Source organism: Lissotriton helveticus, chromosome 9, assembly GCF_964261635.1.
Source record: "Lissotriton helveticus chromosome 9, aLisHel1.1, whole genome shotgun sequence".
NCBI lineage: Eukaryota > Metazoa > Chordata > Amphibia > Caudata > Salamandridae > Lissotriton > Lissotriton helveticus.
The window spans coordinates 641,766,638-641,783,699 of NC_136070.1; the positions used below are offsets into that span (position 1 = coordinate 641,766,638).

Here is a 17,062-nt window from a genome sequence, read left to right on the forward strand (position 1 = left end):
CAGCACCAGACATGAACCTGTGGTATTGTGATAGTGAGGTGTAAAATGACTTATTTTTTCATTAGGTTTTAGGTATTTTTGAGGAAATTTAACAAACTGGTGCTTTTTTATGCAGCATGTACTTTGAATGACTTTTTTTCAGACAAAGGCAAGCTTTGCTTTCAATCAATCCGCATTTTTTAAGCGCCACATTCCTGGGTGGCTGCAGGTCCAACTGCTTTAAAAAGTGACACAAGATACCAGGAGGAGGCTGGATGCGGCAAAGAATGTCTCTCGTTGAGACATTTCTACATGAACTAGTTTCTTACAGCTGAAAAGTATGCGAAATCATGTAATGCAAAATATCAAGATTTTTTTTAAAATGTTACCCAATGCACAAGCAGGAATTCTGCAAATCTACCCAGCATAAACTAAGCGTGGTGGAGGCCTAGTGAGAGTGTGTTGGTAACAGTGAGGAGGAGAGAGGTAGAAGAGTACACTGTTCATTTTCTAAGTGATAAGAGTTGAAGTGGATTATGAGAGATCAGCAGAAGGATAAAGTTAAAACCACATTATTGCACACTGTGATCGTATTCTGTTACTTGAAATGCGATTACACCAATTTCCCCCCACTGCACCATCCACAGTATTAATTGTTTTCCCGCCCGCAAGTGGTTGACAATGGCATGTTCCCATCTCACCTTTTCCAAAGAAGTACTTCCTGTAGTAACAAGCTCCTAGGTCGGCGTGTTCTATGAAATGGCTGGCTTTGTTCACCTTCTTGGTGTAGCTCTCCCGTGGCTCCTCCAGCACCGAGACTGCTGTGTTGGGGCAGCGGCAGGCCAGATGAGGCTCAAAGGACCTCCTGTGCCACTCCTGCCCTGCCTCCAGTCGGCACAGGCTCCTTTCTCTCTCTCCGCCCACCTCATTCCGGAAGTACGGGCAACTTAGGACCAGCTCATTGTCCCTGCCGTCTCCTTCATCAGCCAAGTTGATCTCGTGGCAGTTCAGGTCCTCCGCACTCCCAGAGGGGGAGCTGGAAATAGTACTAGTGCACACATTATGGTGCTGAGAGGCAGCTGACGCACCTGTGGTGATGTTTTTTCTGCGTCCAATGCTGTTGCGCTTGCTCGCCGCCTCACCAAGGTCAAAAAGAATGCTCTGGACATCGAAGTGGGCAAACTGCTTGACCCATGTCTTAGGCAGATAGTCGGCAGTTAGGCCTGGTTTGAAGACCTCCTGACCCTGACTATTGCAGGCAGTCATACTTTCCCCACCCTCACTTATTACAGGGGTCCTTTCAGTTGGACTGTCTTTGGGAAGGTCTACCAACTGGGCTTCCATCTCAGGCACATCTCCAGGCAGCCCAAGCAGTAGGAAGGGGTTCCTGAACCTTTGAGCTGCCGGGCTGGAGCAGCGGTGCTCCTCGTGGCTGTGAGCACGGGGCCGGGAGCTGGTTGGTGTCTTCTCAATAGATGTTAGGCTTCCATATTCACGGTGGAGTGTGTCCCCAACGCTGGGAGACCCTGCCAAACTAGAAGGCCCCGTTCCGTCCACTTCAGTCTCTGCGTCCCCGATAGTGATGTCGCTGTTACTGCGATGCATGAGGTAGCTCCGTCCAGGAGAAGCACGCAGGACTGGGTGCGCCCCGTGGCCCCGGCTCACTGCACTTGGCTGAGGCCTCTCCTCCAGTTGCTCTTTTTTGGGGGGCCAGTCCACACGGGCACGAATGGCAGTCACTGTAGGGGTGCCCTTAGGTTCAAATGCCACTGAAGAGAGGGGTGGGCGGTTGGTGTGGCGGCGGATCTTCCGGATGAACAGGTCATCCGACTGCATAGTGGTGCTGGTGTGGCTACAAAGGGTGGGGCCTCTGAGGCACCCAAACGATCAATGGGGATCTTCTACAAAGCTAAAGTCAACAACAATTGTTTGTGAAACATGCACCAGCAGGGCACATTCCAATGGTAGTAAGAGCGCCCATTTCAAGCGTGGTCAGTACTAGTCCCAAAAGCAGGAGCTCGTCGCTCTTGCAACTTCAGGCCTATGCTCCGTTGGCTTCCCTCTGTTTTCCTTGGTTGGCTGTTGGTGACGACGCCTCCCTGTGTCACTTTTGAGCTTTCTTACGGTCAGTTGTGGTGTGCTGCCACTTTAAATCAAAGCTGATGACCAACATAGATCACTCTAGAGTCAAGAAAATAAGTAACAAAAACATTATTTTCCTGTTGGCATAATGTTACACAACCCGCAGCATGGACTCCATCCTTCGTCCTCCTCCGACTCTGGCACAAACTCCATTATGGGGTTAGGGGGACAGCAAGGATACTCCTGCTTAGACTTGCATCCAAATACAGCATACTCCTGTGCCAAGGACACACTTAGCAATGTCTGCAGCCCACAGCAATGCTCTGGAACAAAGGATGGAAAATCATGTCGCTTGGCATCTTCTACCTTTCTGAACGACTGGTGGAAGACTTATAACCATCAGGAATGGTGGGGGCCGCATCCAAGTCGTACCATGATCTTCTTTTCTTTCTTGTTTTCTCTCACCTGCATTGCCACCAACCATTAGTTGAATCTCAGCGGCTGTAGAGAAGAGAATAAAACATAAGATGTAATATTATTAACCTTCATGGATTTACATCCTAAATGTATGGATATCTTACATTCTCCCCAGCGTAAGAGGCCTTGCGCAATACGCCAAGGCTGAAATCACCTCTGTCACTCCTCACCCACCATAAATCCAACCATCATTACTTCGGGTCAGCCTTAACTTCAATTTTTTTTTTTACGCTAACACATATCCTATTTAGGCACAAGAGCCATGTTGCACTAATGGTGGGTCTAAGTAGTGGTCATCAAAGTTAGGGTGGTAGATGTACTAATGATGAAAGTTAACTGGATGAAGTAATGAAGTGCAACCAGTGCCAGCAGATAAACATTTTTCGAACAGTGCACAAAACAGGTCAAAGCAAAGTGGTGTTGTTTATATATACAATCTTTTCAGCAGAGCTGCCCACATGGGCAATAGAGGTCTTTATAATACATAAACAATTGTCAACTAATACTAGAATAACAAACACAAACAAGGTATCAACAATGCCAATTGGTCTGGCTTTAAAAGAATGTTGTATGGTAATATGAAGCATTACAAGTAAGTAGCATGGGAATGAATTATATTATATATACCAAATGATACTACGGTGACGGCAAGCTGATGGCCATGTCGAAAGGGGTCCTGGTGATAGCTGCTGTCATGTTGTGAGCATGCAGAGGTGTAGCTGGCAAAAGTATGTGTCCCCAAATAGCGCCATCAAACATGTTACCTACCTTTGGTAATGCTCTTTATGGCAGATACACTGCCTAACAGCAGATTCCTCAGCTTAAGGATAGTCACCAGGCACCAGAATGAATGCAGAAGTTTTCACAGCAGTGCTCCCACAAGTGACTTGGTGGCACTGTGCAGCAGTATGTTGACCTAGTTCTGCCCGACAGTCACAGAGCAGAGCTGCATAAAAGCACCACCCCTGTGCATTCTCGTCAGCTTGACTCTGTCTGCGCCTTCGAACACGAAGCATAAAAAAGGTTGGTATTAGTATGCAGATATCTAATGTGGTTTTAGCTGGTTAATAGAACCACTCCACAGAACCTGGAGGCGGGAGAGCAGTATGGATTCTGCAATTAGGTGGAGTATCCACAAGAGAGAGCATTACCCAAAATAACTTGTTCTTCTGATGGATACTTCTAACACAGATTCCTCACCTTTAGAATAGATACCAAAGCAACCACCCAAGGTACTGTGGAATGGACTCAAACCAAAAAGTCCTCCAGGACCAAACAGGTGAAGTGCCCTCCCGTAGGACCTGGCTGACAAGGTAGTAGTGCTTCGTAAATGATGGATTTAGGCCCAGGTCTCTGTACTGGGGTGAATGTATGACATTTTTCTGCATTTTGTCCATCACTTGTTTTTTTTGCATTTGTCACCCAGACGGATATGCCCAGACGTGGGTCCTGTGCTCTCCATACCACTGGAGTCCAGCTATCCTGGCTGATGAGGGCTGAAAGCCCAAAACCAGTCCTAGGATGCTTGTTTCCAGTCCAGGGACGACCTGGCCTGGTAGTTTGGTCTGGACTGTTCCCATTGGGCGCAGGGTCAAGACTGATTTGCATATGGCTGGGTCCAAACTGGAATGGCATGGTGTGCAAAAAAACAATGGATTTAGGCCCAGATCTCTGTACTTGGGTGAATGTATCACATTGTTCTGCATTCTGTCCATCATTTTTTCTTTTTACATTGTGTCTTGGCAGATGTCGAGAACATGCACTCCCTGTGCCAAATCAGTGGTAGACGACTTGGCCCAGTTGGACTGACCCCTCAGTCGTTCAGGAAGCTGTTTCTTAGCCAAGTCATGGCAGATCTTAATGCATGGGACTATCCAGTTTGACAAAGTACTTTTCTGCACCGCCTTACCTTTGTACAAAAAAAGCCTACAGAAAGCTGATCATCCACAGATGGTCTTTGGTGCGATCAATGTAAAAGTCTAAGGCTCTTTTGTGGACCAGCCAACGGAGTCTTGCCTCCTCTTTTAATAGGTCTGATGGAGCAAAGAATTTTGGGAGGGTCTTGGATTGCCCAACATGAAAAAGTCACAACGTTTTGGCAAAAAATGGCCGCCCTGGTCCTCAACACCAGTTTGTCTGAATAAAAAGTGGAGTAGGACGGATGTACCAAGAGAGCCTGGACCTTACTCACATTAAGAGATGAGTGAATGCGATGAGGAAGACGGTTTTGAGACTCAGAAGACACACAAAGTAGCTATGCACTTGTGCATTGGCTTGAAGGGGGTGCACATGAGGAATATCAGGACCAAATTAAGATCCTACTGTGGTATTACAAACTGTTAGGGAGTGAACATGTGTGTCAAACCTTTAATAAACCACATCACAGCAGGTTATTTAAACAGGAACAGTTGGTCCGGCAAACAACAAAAGCGCCGCAAGGGCCACCAAATCATTTTTAACAATGGTAACTGCAAGACCTTGCTGAGACAAAGACAAAGTAAACAATGAAACATCCGCCAGTTTGACTTGTAAGTGTTGCACATTCCACACCAGGCCACTATTTTGTCCCAGCACCTGGTGTTAATGTACTTGGTAGAGGGACACAGGGCCGCAAAAATGACATCTTCAACTACAGGTGAGAGATCAAAAGCAGTCAACTACCACTGCTCAATCTCCAGATATTGAGGTGTGGATTGCACAGGATTGCATGCAGAACCCTGCCCTGATGCTGCGACAGAGATCCTCCCTAAGTTGTAGACTGATCGGAGGACAGATGTTCATGCCCACAAGTTCTTGGTACAACATTCTCCAGGTCCAATCACCACTAAGAAGTCTTGGGCATGGTTGTTCCTGAGCTTCTTCAGAACTCAGGGCAAGAGAGGCAGAGACAGGAAGCCATACTTGAGTCACATGCTCCACTCTAGCCTGAATGCATCTCCTAGGGGAGTGTTCATGGGAACTTCAGTGCGCTGAAGTTTTTGACACTGTGCATTGGGCACATCACGTTTGCCTGCAAGGGGGCTTTTGGCCCCTACTGTCACCAGCGACCCCAGGGACTTCAAATCACTGCTCCCTTAGCGCCAGAAAGTTCCACTACTGAGAGGCTGTTGGAAGGGGCGGGGCTTACCCCAACACGCTATAAAGGGCCCATAGCCGTCCTGCAGTGCCACGGGCGGGCCTGTCTGCCCCTGTACGAAGCTGGATGAAGCTGGCTCTTGGTTTTGCTACTCTCCACATCTGAAAGTGGATCACTGTTCGCCAGCAGGACTCAGGACGGAAGATTTTTGGCAGACTCAGGACAGAAGATTTCTGGCAAGATCAGTGTTTGGACTTATGCTTTTGCCCTGCCCCATGCTTTTTGGAACACTGTAAGGGGCATAGTGGAATAGCATGTCACATCTTGTTACTTTCTCCTTTTTTAACCCTGTCAAGAGTCGAGTGAGCAGCTGTCAAACCTTCAACAATGGGGAAGAGGTGTATTTCTGTGAAAAAAAGGGGGGCACCTCCTATCACTATTTACCTTACCAACGCAATGGGTGCCATTTCCACTGAACTAAACCTAGTGGAAACCTGCACTAAAGCAGTCCAGAAATTGATCACTGACCACCCTCACAACGCATAGCTCAATCATTGGGCCCCCTGTCTGATTCTAGCAAGAATCCCAACACTGTGTTGCCTATCTCTCCTGTGCCTGCAAAAGCAAAGAAACAGAATAGGGGTAAAACCAAAAACCCATGTATAGTGCACGACAATGCCAGCATCTCAGACCTTGGATCTACTGATCTTATTTCTGTTATTGAAAATAGCCCACTGCCCCCCAAAAGGAAACGTGGAGAGGGGAACCCCAGCGCACCGCAATCAAAGGTGCTTTGTAACCACGTTCCGACACAAACAAACAGCACTGGGGCGCCATCGATCCAGAAACCACTACAGACAGGGGAAAACAATTCCACAGATCCTACTCTCCTGGCAAAATTATTTATAGATTGCCAGGCATAGAGTCAGCAACTTGTGGCAGGAGTAGAGGCTGTACAGAAGCTTTTCCAACAGGCTATGGTAGGCCTTGCTTTTTAAATCGTTGACAGTCAAATTACAATCTCTGATTGAGGCTCTTAAGATTTCCCAAGGTGCCATTCTAGCTCCAGGAGCTGCTACCCTTCCCTCTTAAACATTCCTCTTCAGTGGCAAGAACGCAACTTGTCACTCTTCCGTGCCCTCAAGTACTGACCTGTCAAATAATTTCAGCATCTTCTAAGCCACCCACTCAGATTCTGCACGCCCCTCCATCTTTGGCTGCTCAAAGACGAGAGTTGGATGATCTTCATCTGCCCCCGGAATGCATAACATATGTGATAATCCTGTAAGGAGATCAGCCACTTGAGTATAATGCCCAGGAGGATACCCAAAGTCTCATGTGTAAAGCAGCCCATTGGTGTAAACACAATAGTGGGTGTTAGTTTGACCTGGCAGATAAAAATCATTATGGCTCGTAGGGTGAGGTGGGTTGGGCTCTTCCCCGAAAAACTCGAGTGAGGATTGTGTGGCCCTGAACTTTAAAGACCATGGGATCATTTGTTTCTTGTTGAATTTCCTAGCATACCCACCCAGCCAAAAACTGAAAATTCGAGCCTTTCCATTAGGCTTCTTTCAACAATCACCTTCCTCAGTAGCAACGGCCAACAGCCGATGAGGAGCTAGCCGGAACATCAATCATCAATTAGTACCTATGCCTCCTGTGGTCTTTCGGTTCTCATCATGGAACATGGCAGGGATACAACAGAAATTAAGTTACGAGCACTGGAAATATATCATACAAGACTTTTATATGATTTGTTGTCAGAAACTTGGGCAATTAAACAGTGGGCTGGGGTTCTTACTACAGTCAGAAGATGCCCTGCGCCATCTTGCGGTGCAACCTCCATTCGTGATCTGCCAGGCAAGGCTGGCTGAGCTCGTCTGCCCTGGTGTTTTAAGCTTCCCGTAGATGGTTTGCGATCAGAGAAATGCTGTGACACTCAAGCCAACTCCATAGGTGCAACCTACTCTGCCTTGATTCTTGCAGTATCACAAGGCAGTGTTGTCTGTGAGAACCTGCTCCAGCCTTATCTTGATGGATGGCAGGAAGGACTTCAAGTGAGAGATTCACTGTTGAATCTCTCACTTACTTCAGGCATTGTTCCAGGGGGTGGAAACGAGCTCTTGTCAGACCAATAAGAATAAACACTGCCACTCCATGGTCTGATCTAACCAACCTAAGACCCATCTCCCTACTTCCATTTCTGGGGAAACTTATAGAGAAGCATGTGAACCGCCATCTATCCGGACATATTGAACTTGCCAACGCCCTGGACTACTCCCAGTCAGGGTTCCGCCCCAAATATAGTACAGAATCCACCCTCCTGTCTGTCACTGGCGACCTTCACATGTACCAGGACAAGGGCTTCTCAGTTATACTGGTCCTATTAGATCTGTCTGCAGCGTTCGACACCGTGTCTCATTCCATCTTGACTGAACGGCTGTCGAACGCTGGTATTAAGAATAAAGCCCTTGACTGGTTAAAGAGCTTCCTAGCTGATCGCACCCAGAGCGTCACCATGGGTGCATACCGCTCAGCGGAAACAGAGATTTCTAAGGGGGTGCCACAGGGCTCTTGTTTGAGCCCAACCCTTTTTAATATCTATGTGGCACCCCTGGCTGGAGTACTGCGCAGGTACGGCTTCATCCCCGTGTCATACGCAGATGACACGCAGCTCCTCTTCCCTTTTAAAACTCTGTCCGCTGAGGTTAGGAACTCTTTTTCGTCAGGCATGAAGGCAGTGGCAAAATGGATGTCTACCAACTACCTCCAATGTAATGTCAACAAAACGGAGGTTATGCTGTTTGGGGAGGCAAAAAATCTATGGACTCCCGTATGGTGGCCGTCAGACCTAGGAGCGGTCCCTGAACCTAAACAGGTCGTGAAGAACCTGGGTATTCGGTTTGATCACGATCTGTCACTGAAGCAACACACAAGTTACATCTCAGGGATTTGCTTCTATACCATCAGTCTGCTTCGCAAAGTCTTCCCTTTACTACCTGACTCGGTTAAGAAAACCCTCGTCCAAGCACTGATCCTTAGTCGGATCGACTACTGCAATGGCTTGCTGCTCTCTGCAAACGAAGGAGTACTGGCTAAGCTACAAGTCATTCAGAACACGGCAGCTCGCCTTGTTCTGAATGCCCCCCCCGAGAACTGCCTCCAAGCCCCTACTTGAACAGCTGCACTGGCTCCCAATTCGACAAAGAGCCAAATTTAAAATCTGCTGCTTGATCCACAAGTGCCTGAACGGACAAGGGCCCGTCTATCTCGAACAGAAATTTGTTCCCTACGTTCCAATTCGTTCCCTCAGATCGAGCAAAGACCTCCTTCTGGTGGTTCCCCGCGCTAAGATGTCCGGACATGGAGGTAAAGCCCTTTCCATTGCTGGTCCCAAGCTGTGGAACAAACTCCCTCTGTCACTGAGACAATGTAAAGAACATCTCATATTTCGGAAACTTTTAAAAACCATCCTGTTTAAAAATGATCTCTAACTACACCTGCTTTTCTTTTTCTTTTTTTTCACGTCTGCTGTTTACCGGTTCCAAAAGCGCGGAGATACTCCATTGGAGTGATTCTAGCACTATACAAAACTACAAATAAATAAATAAATAAACACCATGAGTATGACCTGCAGCTCCAACATATTTATGAGGAGCTGGGTGTCTACCAGATACTAGACCCCTCGGACCTCTACTACACCCAGATGGCCTCCCTAACCAAGCAGTGATGCATCAGTCACCACAGTCAGCTAGGGGTGGGGAAAGGAGAGGGGGGTCTGTCAGAGTTCAGGTTGCGGTCAAGCTGTCACTGATGCATATCTTGTTGAGTCTTCTCGGAAACCTGGCTGACATCCGCCAGGTCCCCTTGGTGCCGATCCTACTGAGAGTGCAGATCCCACTGCAGAACCGCACATGCAAGCTGGCAAAGTGAACACGAACCATGCACAAAGTAAACAAGGCAGGAACTCTCAGAGCTGCTCTCACTAAAATCCAGGACTGAGGCTGAACCATCAGAATCATAGCCCGAATGTCCTGGAAGCTGTCGAGGAAAGGCCCAGAACAACACTGTGCCTTAAACAGCTCTAATAAAAGCAAGTGTTTGCGAAGGAGTCCGCTGTGACTTTAGCTCATTGAATGAAAACCCCAACAATGTCAGGAGGGTCAGCATTATCTGGAGGTGGTCTGCAACTCACTGTGGCAAGTCGGCCTTCAAGAACCAGTTATCAAGGTAGGGGAGAGCTGGTATCCCCAACCTCCAAAAATGAGCAGCAAACATCACCATCACTTTGTAAACACCTATGGGCCAGTAAAGAGGAGCACAGCAAACCGAAAATGCTCTTGAACCATAAGTAACGTCTGAAGGACTGCATGAAGGGTGCATAAAAGTATGCATTCCGCAGGTCCAGGGCTACCATCCTGTCATCCAGATCCAGGGTAGACAAAACAGGGGCAGTGTGAGCATTTTCAATTTGTTCTTCCTCAGGAAGAATTTTAGAGGGTTAAAATCTAGAATTAGATTAAAGCCTCCATCCTCGGCACTAGGAAAGAGGATTATTATCCCCTTTCTATTTCCAAGCCCGAAACCTTCCCCAATGTCCCCCTAGGACAGTAAAGTTTGCACCTCTTGGAATAAGATGGAAACCTATTCCTCTAAAAGCCTCTCTGATGTGAGTAGAAACTGCGGCACGTCGTAAAGGAATAGAAAAGTATAGCCCTGTTGGATGAACTGGAGGACCCTTCTGTCAGATGTGATAGATTGCCACCCTTGGAGAAAATGTTTGATCCACTCTCCCACAAGGTGGTCATAAACCACTAAGAGCAAAATAAAGTGGCTTGGGAGCTAAAGCTGGATGGGAGTGGGACTCAGAAGAGCAGTGTCCATGGGACCTGGCTTTATCTATACACCAACCATCTGGCAGAGTCACAGAAGGGTCGAAACTCATGAGGAAACTATTTGACATGAGTGGAAAGGCCCAGGGAACACGCTGTGGCTCTGCTTTCCTTAAAGCATTCAAGAGCAGAATAAGCCTTTTTGCCAAAAAAGCGGGAACCATCAAAAGGCATAGCTATAAGGGTTGCCTACATATCACCAAAAAAGCCTGAGGATTGTATCGCAACATGGCAACAGAATACAACACTAGTGTCAACCACCCGGCTCAAGCAATTAGTAATATCCACTACAGCCCCAAACACATTTCTGACTGCATCCGGACTAGCCTGAATGAGACCCTATACTGCTCCGGAACAGATGGCAAGATCTTGCTGGCAATGTCCCAAAGGGTGTGTGTAAATGACTTCATAGGCAGAATACACTGACTGACCATCTTACATTGAGGGTGCAAGGGGCAAAATCAACCCCGTATCAGGTGAAGTATCAAGCCCACATTATCAAAATGTGGGTGTAGATCATCCCCATCGTCATCATCACTGTCGTCTCCATAGTGGAATCATAGCACGACCTCGGTTGGGGTCGAGATGGATTTAGCTCAGAATCAGACATTGGAGTAAGCAAAGGATCCTCCTCCGACGCTTGTGAAAATTGGTAACGGCATCAACGAAAGAGGGACTAGCACAGGTCTTGAATTTGGATTGGAAGTTGGCACTAAAGTCAGTGTGGAACCCGAAGCAGGTTCAAAGGGCTCAGACAGTGACAAATGGAGCTCCATGCATATCTATGGGGTCCAAAGGTGCACCAGAGGGAACCAGAAGAGTGCCAAAATTCCGCACCATTGCCTCCCTATAGGCCTCAACCTGCTGCAGTATTGCTGAAGGCCTGGGCAATTTAGGGCTTACTGGGACCAGTAGCAGAATCGGCTCCTAAATCAGGATTTCAAGTAAGATCAACTGGCACTTTGACACCGTCGTGACTTCTACCTAGTCAGAGAGTTGCGGAATGGCGTCCAGTCCCACTTCGACATCTTATGCTTTTTTGTTGACTTAGAATTTGACTACCCGGATAACTTTGACTGCAAGGAAGAACTGTTGTGGGAGCTGCCTCAAGAGTGGTAACTGCCCCTCAACTTGGAGCTGAGGTGGGACTTACGCGCATTCTGTGAATTCTTTAAATTTTCGGTGACATACAGCTTCACTTCATGGTCCTGAATCACCTTCAGGTGCATGTGGCATATCATTCGCATGACAGAATAGTGCCCCGATACCAAACACCAAAGACTCACCTCTTGCGTGTTCATTACTTGCATCTGTTTCTGACAGTTATGGCTTTCTTTGAGTTCTGTAGTGTTCGGTTGGGACATCACTGCCTGGCAGACTGGAATTCAATTTGGAGTAAATCCTCAACCGACGAACAAGGAAGCAGAGCTCTATATCCATCTTCAAAGGTGCAGAAGGAAACAAAGTGATATTGGCACCGAAGGGTGGCACTTATACGCTGCGTCACATCTGGGATGGAATGGGGCCTATGTGGCACCACTGGATGCCACCTATCGGCGCTCTGGAGCACTGCTTAGAAATCTTTTGGATCCTGTTTGGCATCTCAGAAATATTCTAAAGGTGAATGACCTGCAGTTAGAAATATCTATTAGAAATGCCCAGATAGACCAAGTAGCTAATTTAGAATTTGAAGAGCACTAGCAATCATCCAATGTCTGGAGAAAGCTCTACATATTCAGTAGAGCCCACCAGACGAATTTCCTCAAAAAACCCATCATTATGGTGTAGAAAATGTAGTAGATGATATCTATGCTATATTTAGAGGTGCAACCAGAAATTGGAGCATTTTCAGTTCCCTCCATGAAGGTATCCAAGAAAGTATCAGGTGAGTTAAAGGATTTGCCATTTATGTATGGCTCATGTGCTGTTCTGTTTCATTTGCTGTTCTTTTTATTTTTTCATTTTTATACACAAACACTTTTGTGTTGAATTCAACTGTAACAAGCTTTGAATAGTTACAGTTGTCTAGTCTTTGGGACCTATTGTCTCTGCCAGTGGTTTTTCATCATGATACACATCATTCCCAATTGTGTGCAGCATGGCATAAATAATTTTCAAAAAGCCTTTGACACAGCCAGCAGGGTCACTTTGTAGGCACACGCACCACGCACATATGTGCCTATAAAATGACAGAGCTGTTTCTTTTCCTTTGTAGTTACCAATCTGAGTGGGATCAATTACTAAAAAGAAAAAAAAGTGCAAAAGTGTTTTTTTTTGGTGGATGGGAGGATCAACATTGGGGCGGATGCAACACCGCAGGTGCCGGGGAGAGAAAGCAACATGAGGGGTGAAAGCAGCAAGGGAGGCTAAAAGCAACACCGGAGGTGGGGCAAGTGAGGGCGTGCAAGCAACACAGGGGGCTCGCAACAAGGGGGTGTGAGTGGGGAAGCAATGAGAGAAAGAGCAAAGTGGAGCACATAGAGGGGTAACACGTATAAGAGAGCAACGTGAAGCAAGCAAGGATAAGCGCAGGAGCGAGAAGCCAACGGGGGTAAGGGCGTGCGCAACATTGAGGGGGCCCAGGAGAAGCCTACAGGCAACAGACAACAACACGGTGAGCAAGGGCAGAGAAGTACATGATGGAGACACCGTGAACTCTTATGGAATGCTTAACCAAAAGGAAAAAGTAGTGCTTGAAAAGTAAAAGGGGACAGCATAGAAGCCAGAAAATCTAAAGAAATGGTAAACGCGCAATGCTCCATAAAATTGAACAGCTGTGACAGAAATAAGAAACAGACAAATGAGAGTGTCAGGAAAGTCAACCACTGCTAAGGATTGGCAGGCTCCAAGCCATTAAAGTTCTTCGTAAGACCTCAATATGTCTTGCAACAGGATGTGTGGTAAGGGACATCTACAAAGGGGGAGTTGTGCGCTTCCTGTGTTGGGGAGATGGTTGGTGGTTCTCGTAGAGGTTAGAGTTATCTGACATTGTTCTGATCAGTACATGAGTACTGAATGATCACCGCTACAACTGCCAAACACTGTTTTCCAAAAATGGAAGCTCTCACCCAAGAGTACAGTGAAAAGGCTAAACAACACTGACCAGCGATTGCCATCAAATGTATGCACTTCATCAGATAAGTCTCTCCCAATGGCTCACTTGGCCATTTCATTTCTTTAATATTATTTTATATATGAAAATATTAGCAAAAGTAAAAAACGTGCTAATAGTGCTATAATTTGAGAACAAATTAATAATATATATATATTTTTTAAAGGTTTTTATTGAAGAAGACAAGAGAATTTACATAAATCGGGTGTCATACACAAAATACGATATAGTGATAGGTGAGCGAGTAGACCAATGCAGAAAATCAATTCACAGAAGTATGTAGCTTTGGCAACGACATACAGATTAAGAGGAGAAACGATCAGCAATCTGACAAAACAACAGCCTGCAAGGTTCACCCACCCACGATTCAGGATAGTGAAGACCAAATTAGACACTCGACTAGGTAAGAAATCGATACAGAATAAGCGACCCATCTCTTGTGAAAGAAGGAAGGAAAGAGAAAAAAGGCCATAGAACTAAACAAAGGTAAAATAACAAACCCCTCCCCATTCCCCCCACCCTGCACCCCTGCAATGGCTACGGCCCATCCCCACTAGCAGCGTGCCTGTCGCCCCGGAACTAAACCTAAAAGTAGGAAAAAAGAGTGGAGGAGGAAATATCAAACAGGCCCCCGGTCTCCCTTACCCCCCGCCAGCAGCAATCCACCCCAAACATCTCCAGAATAATAGAATGCAACAAGTGGACTCCGACGGGGGGAAGCTTGTAAGAACCACCCCACTCCTGCGCAATTATGAGGTACCAATCCTGTGTCAAATGAAGTCATTTTTCAAACCCATCCAGTAAAAGTCAACCCTGGCCGCTACGATTCTTCATGCGAGCCCTGTCCATTCGAACCGCCATCTCAATAGGAGAATCAAAATATAGAAAAAGTTCAAAGTCAGTACGGAAGGATGTAAACCAGGATAGCGGTTCACAAAATCCAAAAGTCAAACGGGGTTCACTGCCCACCAGAAATAGGGCGCCAGAGCGTATTTGAACCATCTGGGAGAAAAAGGGCGAGGTATCAATCTGACAGTCACTGGAGAACTCACTCCGAAATATAAGATTGTCCATATCCTTCTGGGGCGGTATTGGCGTAGGGCAGGATGCACCTTTGATAGTCTCAGGCTCGCTTGCTGCCGTTCGAGAGACGAAGAAGAATACAAAGTCTGACTTCAGCACGGGGCCCTCTTTAGCAGTCGGAGCTTGCTCCGCGGGTAAAGCAACTTGTTCCAGAACCAATAAAGGGTCGGAGTCCGGTCTCCGGCAGATGATATCAGCCGTTACGACCAACCTCCGGACGATGGCAGTGACCTGCGAATGGAGCTCCCCAATGGCGGCCAATACAGTATGCAGCGACGGTGTACATTCCACCCGCTCCATCGCCCCTCACGAAGCGACCGAGCAGGTCTCTGAACCCCGGAGGCCGACTACTCCGGGGCACCAGGCACAGGCAAAGCCGATGACCACTGTGGGCACTTCCAAAAGCGCGATTTCAATACCGTCGCCGCCAGCGAGGAACCAAGCCCATCGACCCCGGGAGCTCAACGGGCCTCCGGCCAGCGTATCCCCGACCACAGCAATCGTTGCGTCAAGCCGCCGTAGCTGCGAGATAAAGCTGCCACCGAACCACCGTCCAAAACGGACAAGAAACACTCCTCTTCGGGAGACCGGACGCCACCCACGTCGCGCGACCGATGTTATTCAACTCAAACCCGGCTGAGTTAGAAATCAGGCCCCGGCTTTAACTCCGGGTTAGGCCGAGAATGGAACACGGCGTATCTTCGTCATCCGAGCAGCTAGAAATTCCGGGAGTGCACCTTTAGAGTCAGGAACACTTCAGCTGCACGGGAGTCCGGTGAGAAATCAGGATAATCGTCAGGATTTGTGAGCAACTGGCGGAGGTTGGCGGAGCCGGGAGCTTATGCGGCCATCTTGGTTGCTAGCGTAGCTCCTCCCAATAATAATTATTACTGAAGAAAGTAGATACCCACAACAGTGTTAATTCTTCTTAATGTAAAAATTTACAAAATGCAACTATTTCACGTAACCCGTATTCTCATGCTAATAGTGATGACAGTAGTATGTTAAATGTAATGTTATTTGTAGAAGAGAATAAACAATATGTAATTCTAACAGTATAATGAAACATACAGAAGAATGATTGTTTTCTTCATTCATATGTCAACAAAAACATATATTTAAAAATAACTGTATTAATAATATTTCATTCTAAAACTGAAATCTTTGGACATGACATTTCTAGTAAATGTTTGAAGTTTCAACCGATCGCATATATTTTAAAAAATATCCACTTGTTCTTGCTTGCTGATTTTTCCAACGTGTCCATTTTTTTATTGCACTCTTTTCCTATTAGTTACTTAGTAGAGGCATTTTCAAGGCTAGGTCTACTCCAGCACATATCTTAAAAAATGTGAGGCCTTGGCACCTTACCATGGTGTAAGCGTGCCTGCGTTGTAAGCAAGATTGTTTTCGTGCAGGAATGGGGCACCTGCACAAAAACAATCCTGGGAGGCATATTCCTCTTTTTATGTGTGCTGCAGCATGCAGCATATATAGAAAGATGAAGAAACGAGGAGAAATAGAGATATTTTACATTGTTTCACCTTCCCTGAAAAGGTGAAAGATTTTCGCTCGTGCCAGAAAATCTAGGGTGTGTCAAACTCCGCGGGAGTTGGGTGGTAACACCCACGCAAAGCCCACTGCACAGTAATGCAGCGATTTGCGCTGCTTTGCATTACTCCAGATTTTTTAAGCAACTCAGAGCCCAGCAAAGTAGCTTTGCGTAGTTTCAGAAATCTGACTTAGAGGTTTGTGTCACACATGTACCATATTGCATGGTGCAAATGTGACGCAACCCTCTCATAAATAAGCCCTGTTTGTTTCCATCATGCAGCACAGGACCAGGCAAGTTTCAAGCGATAAACATACACAGCCAGTAACAGTGGCCGTAGGACTCTGTGTCACTGGAATGGCTTCCTTTCACATTCCACTGTTTTGAGGCACTTGTAATGCAAATGGCTGAATGGTGACCCAGCATTATTAAAACTCACGGAATACGCTGGTTTACCAGCTGAAAAGCCAAAACTGTAAACACAGAATTATTTGGTTGCCCTTGTTATGAAGGGGACCAAACAAGAGAAGTCTGCAGAGGGGAAGAAAGGTATTATGCATTGTGCTGCAGTTCATGTTGTCTGAAGGCAAGGTGCTGACCTTTCACTGGAAGGTTGTTACAGCAGACTGAAAAGAATGACGCTCTAAGAGGGGAAGCGAAACCGCAGCTTCCTCCTGCTGATCGACAAGGTGCAGGGTGGAGGCGTCTGGGCCGTCACGGACGGCAGTCACGAAAAGGCGACGAGGAAATGGAGACTGATATAAATATCAACTTGCGGCTTGGGCGGTGTGAGGCACAGGGTTCTTGCA

At 46.8% G+C, this 17,062-nt stretch overlaps 1 protein-coding gene across 2 annotated transcripts in view; it reads right to left on the reverse strand.

Moving 5' to 3' along the window:
- SIPA1 (signal-induced proliferation-associated 1) overlaps positions 1-17,062 on the reverse strand; it is a 246,686-nt gene that overhangs the window by 138,919 nt on the left and 90,705 nt on the right. For both annotated transcript variants that reach the window (XM_078660715.1, XM_078660714.1), the window contains exon 2: positions 681-2,562. In XM_078660715.1, the coding sequence (XP_078516841.1) occupies positions 681-1,815 (1,135 nt within the window). In that variant the 5' untranslated portion in view covers positions 1,816-2,562. The remainder of the gene's footprint in view (positions 1-680; positions 2,563-17,062) is intronic.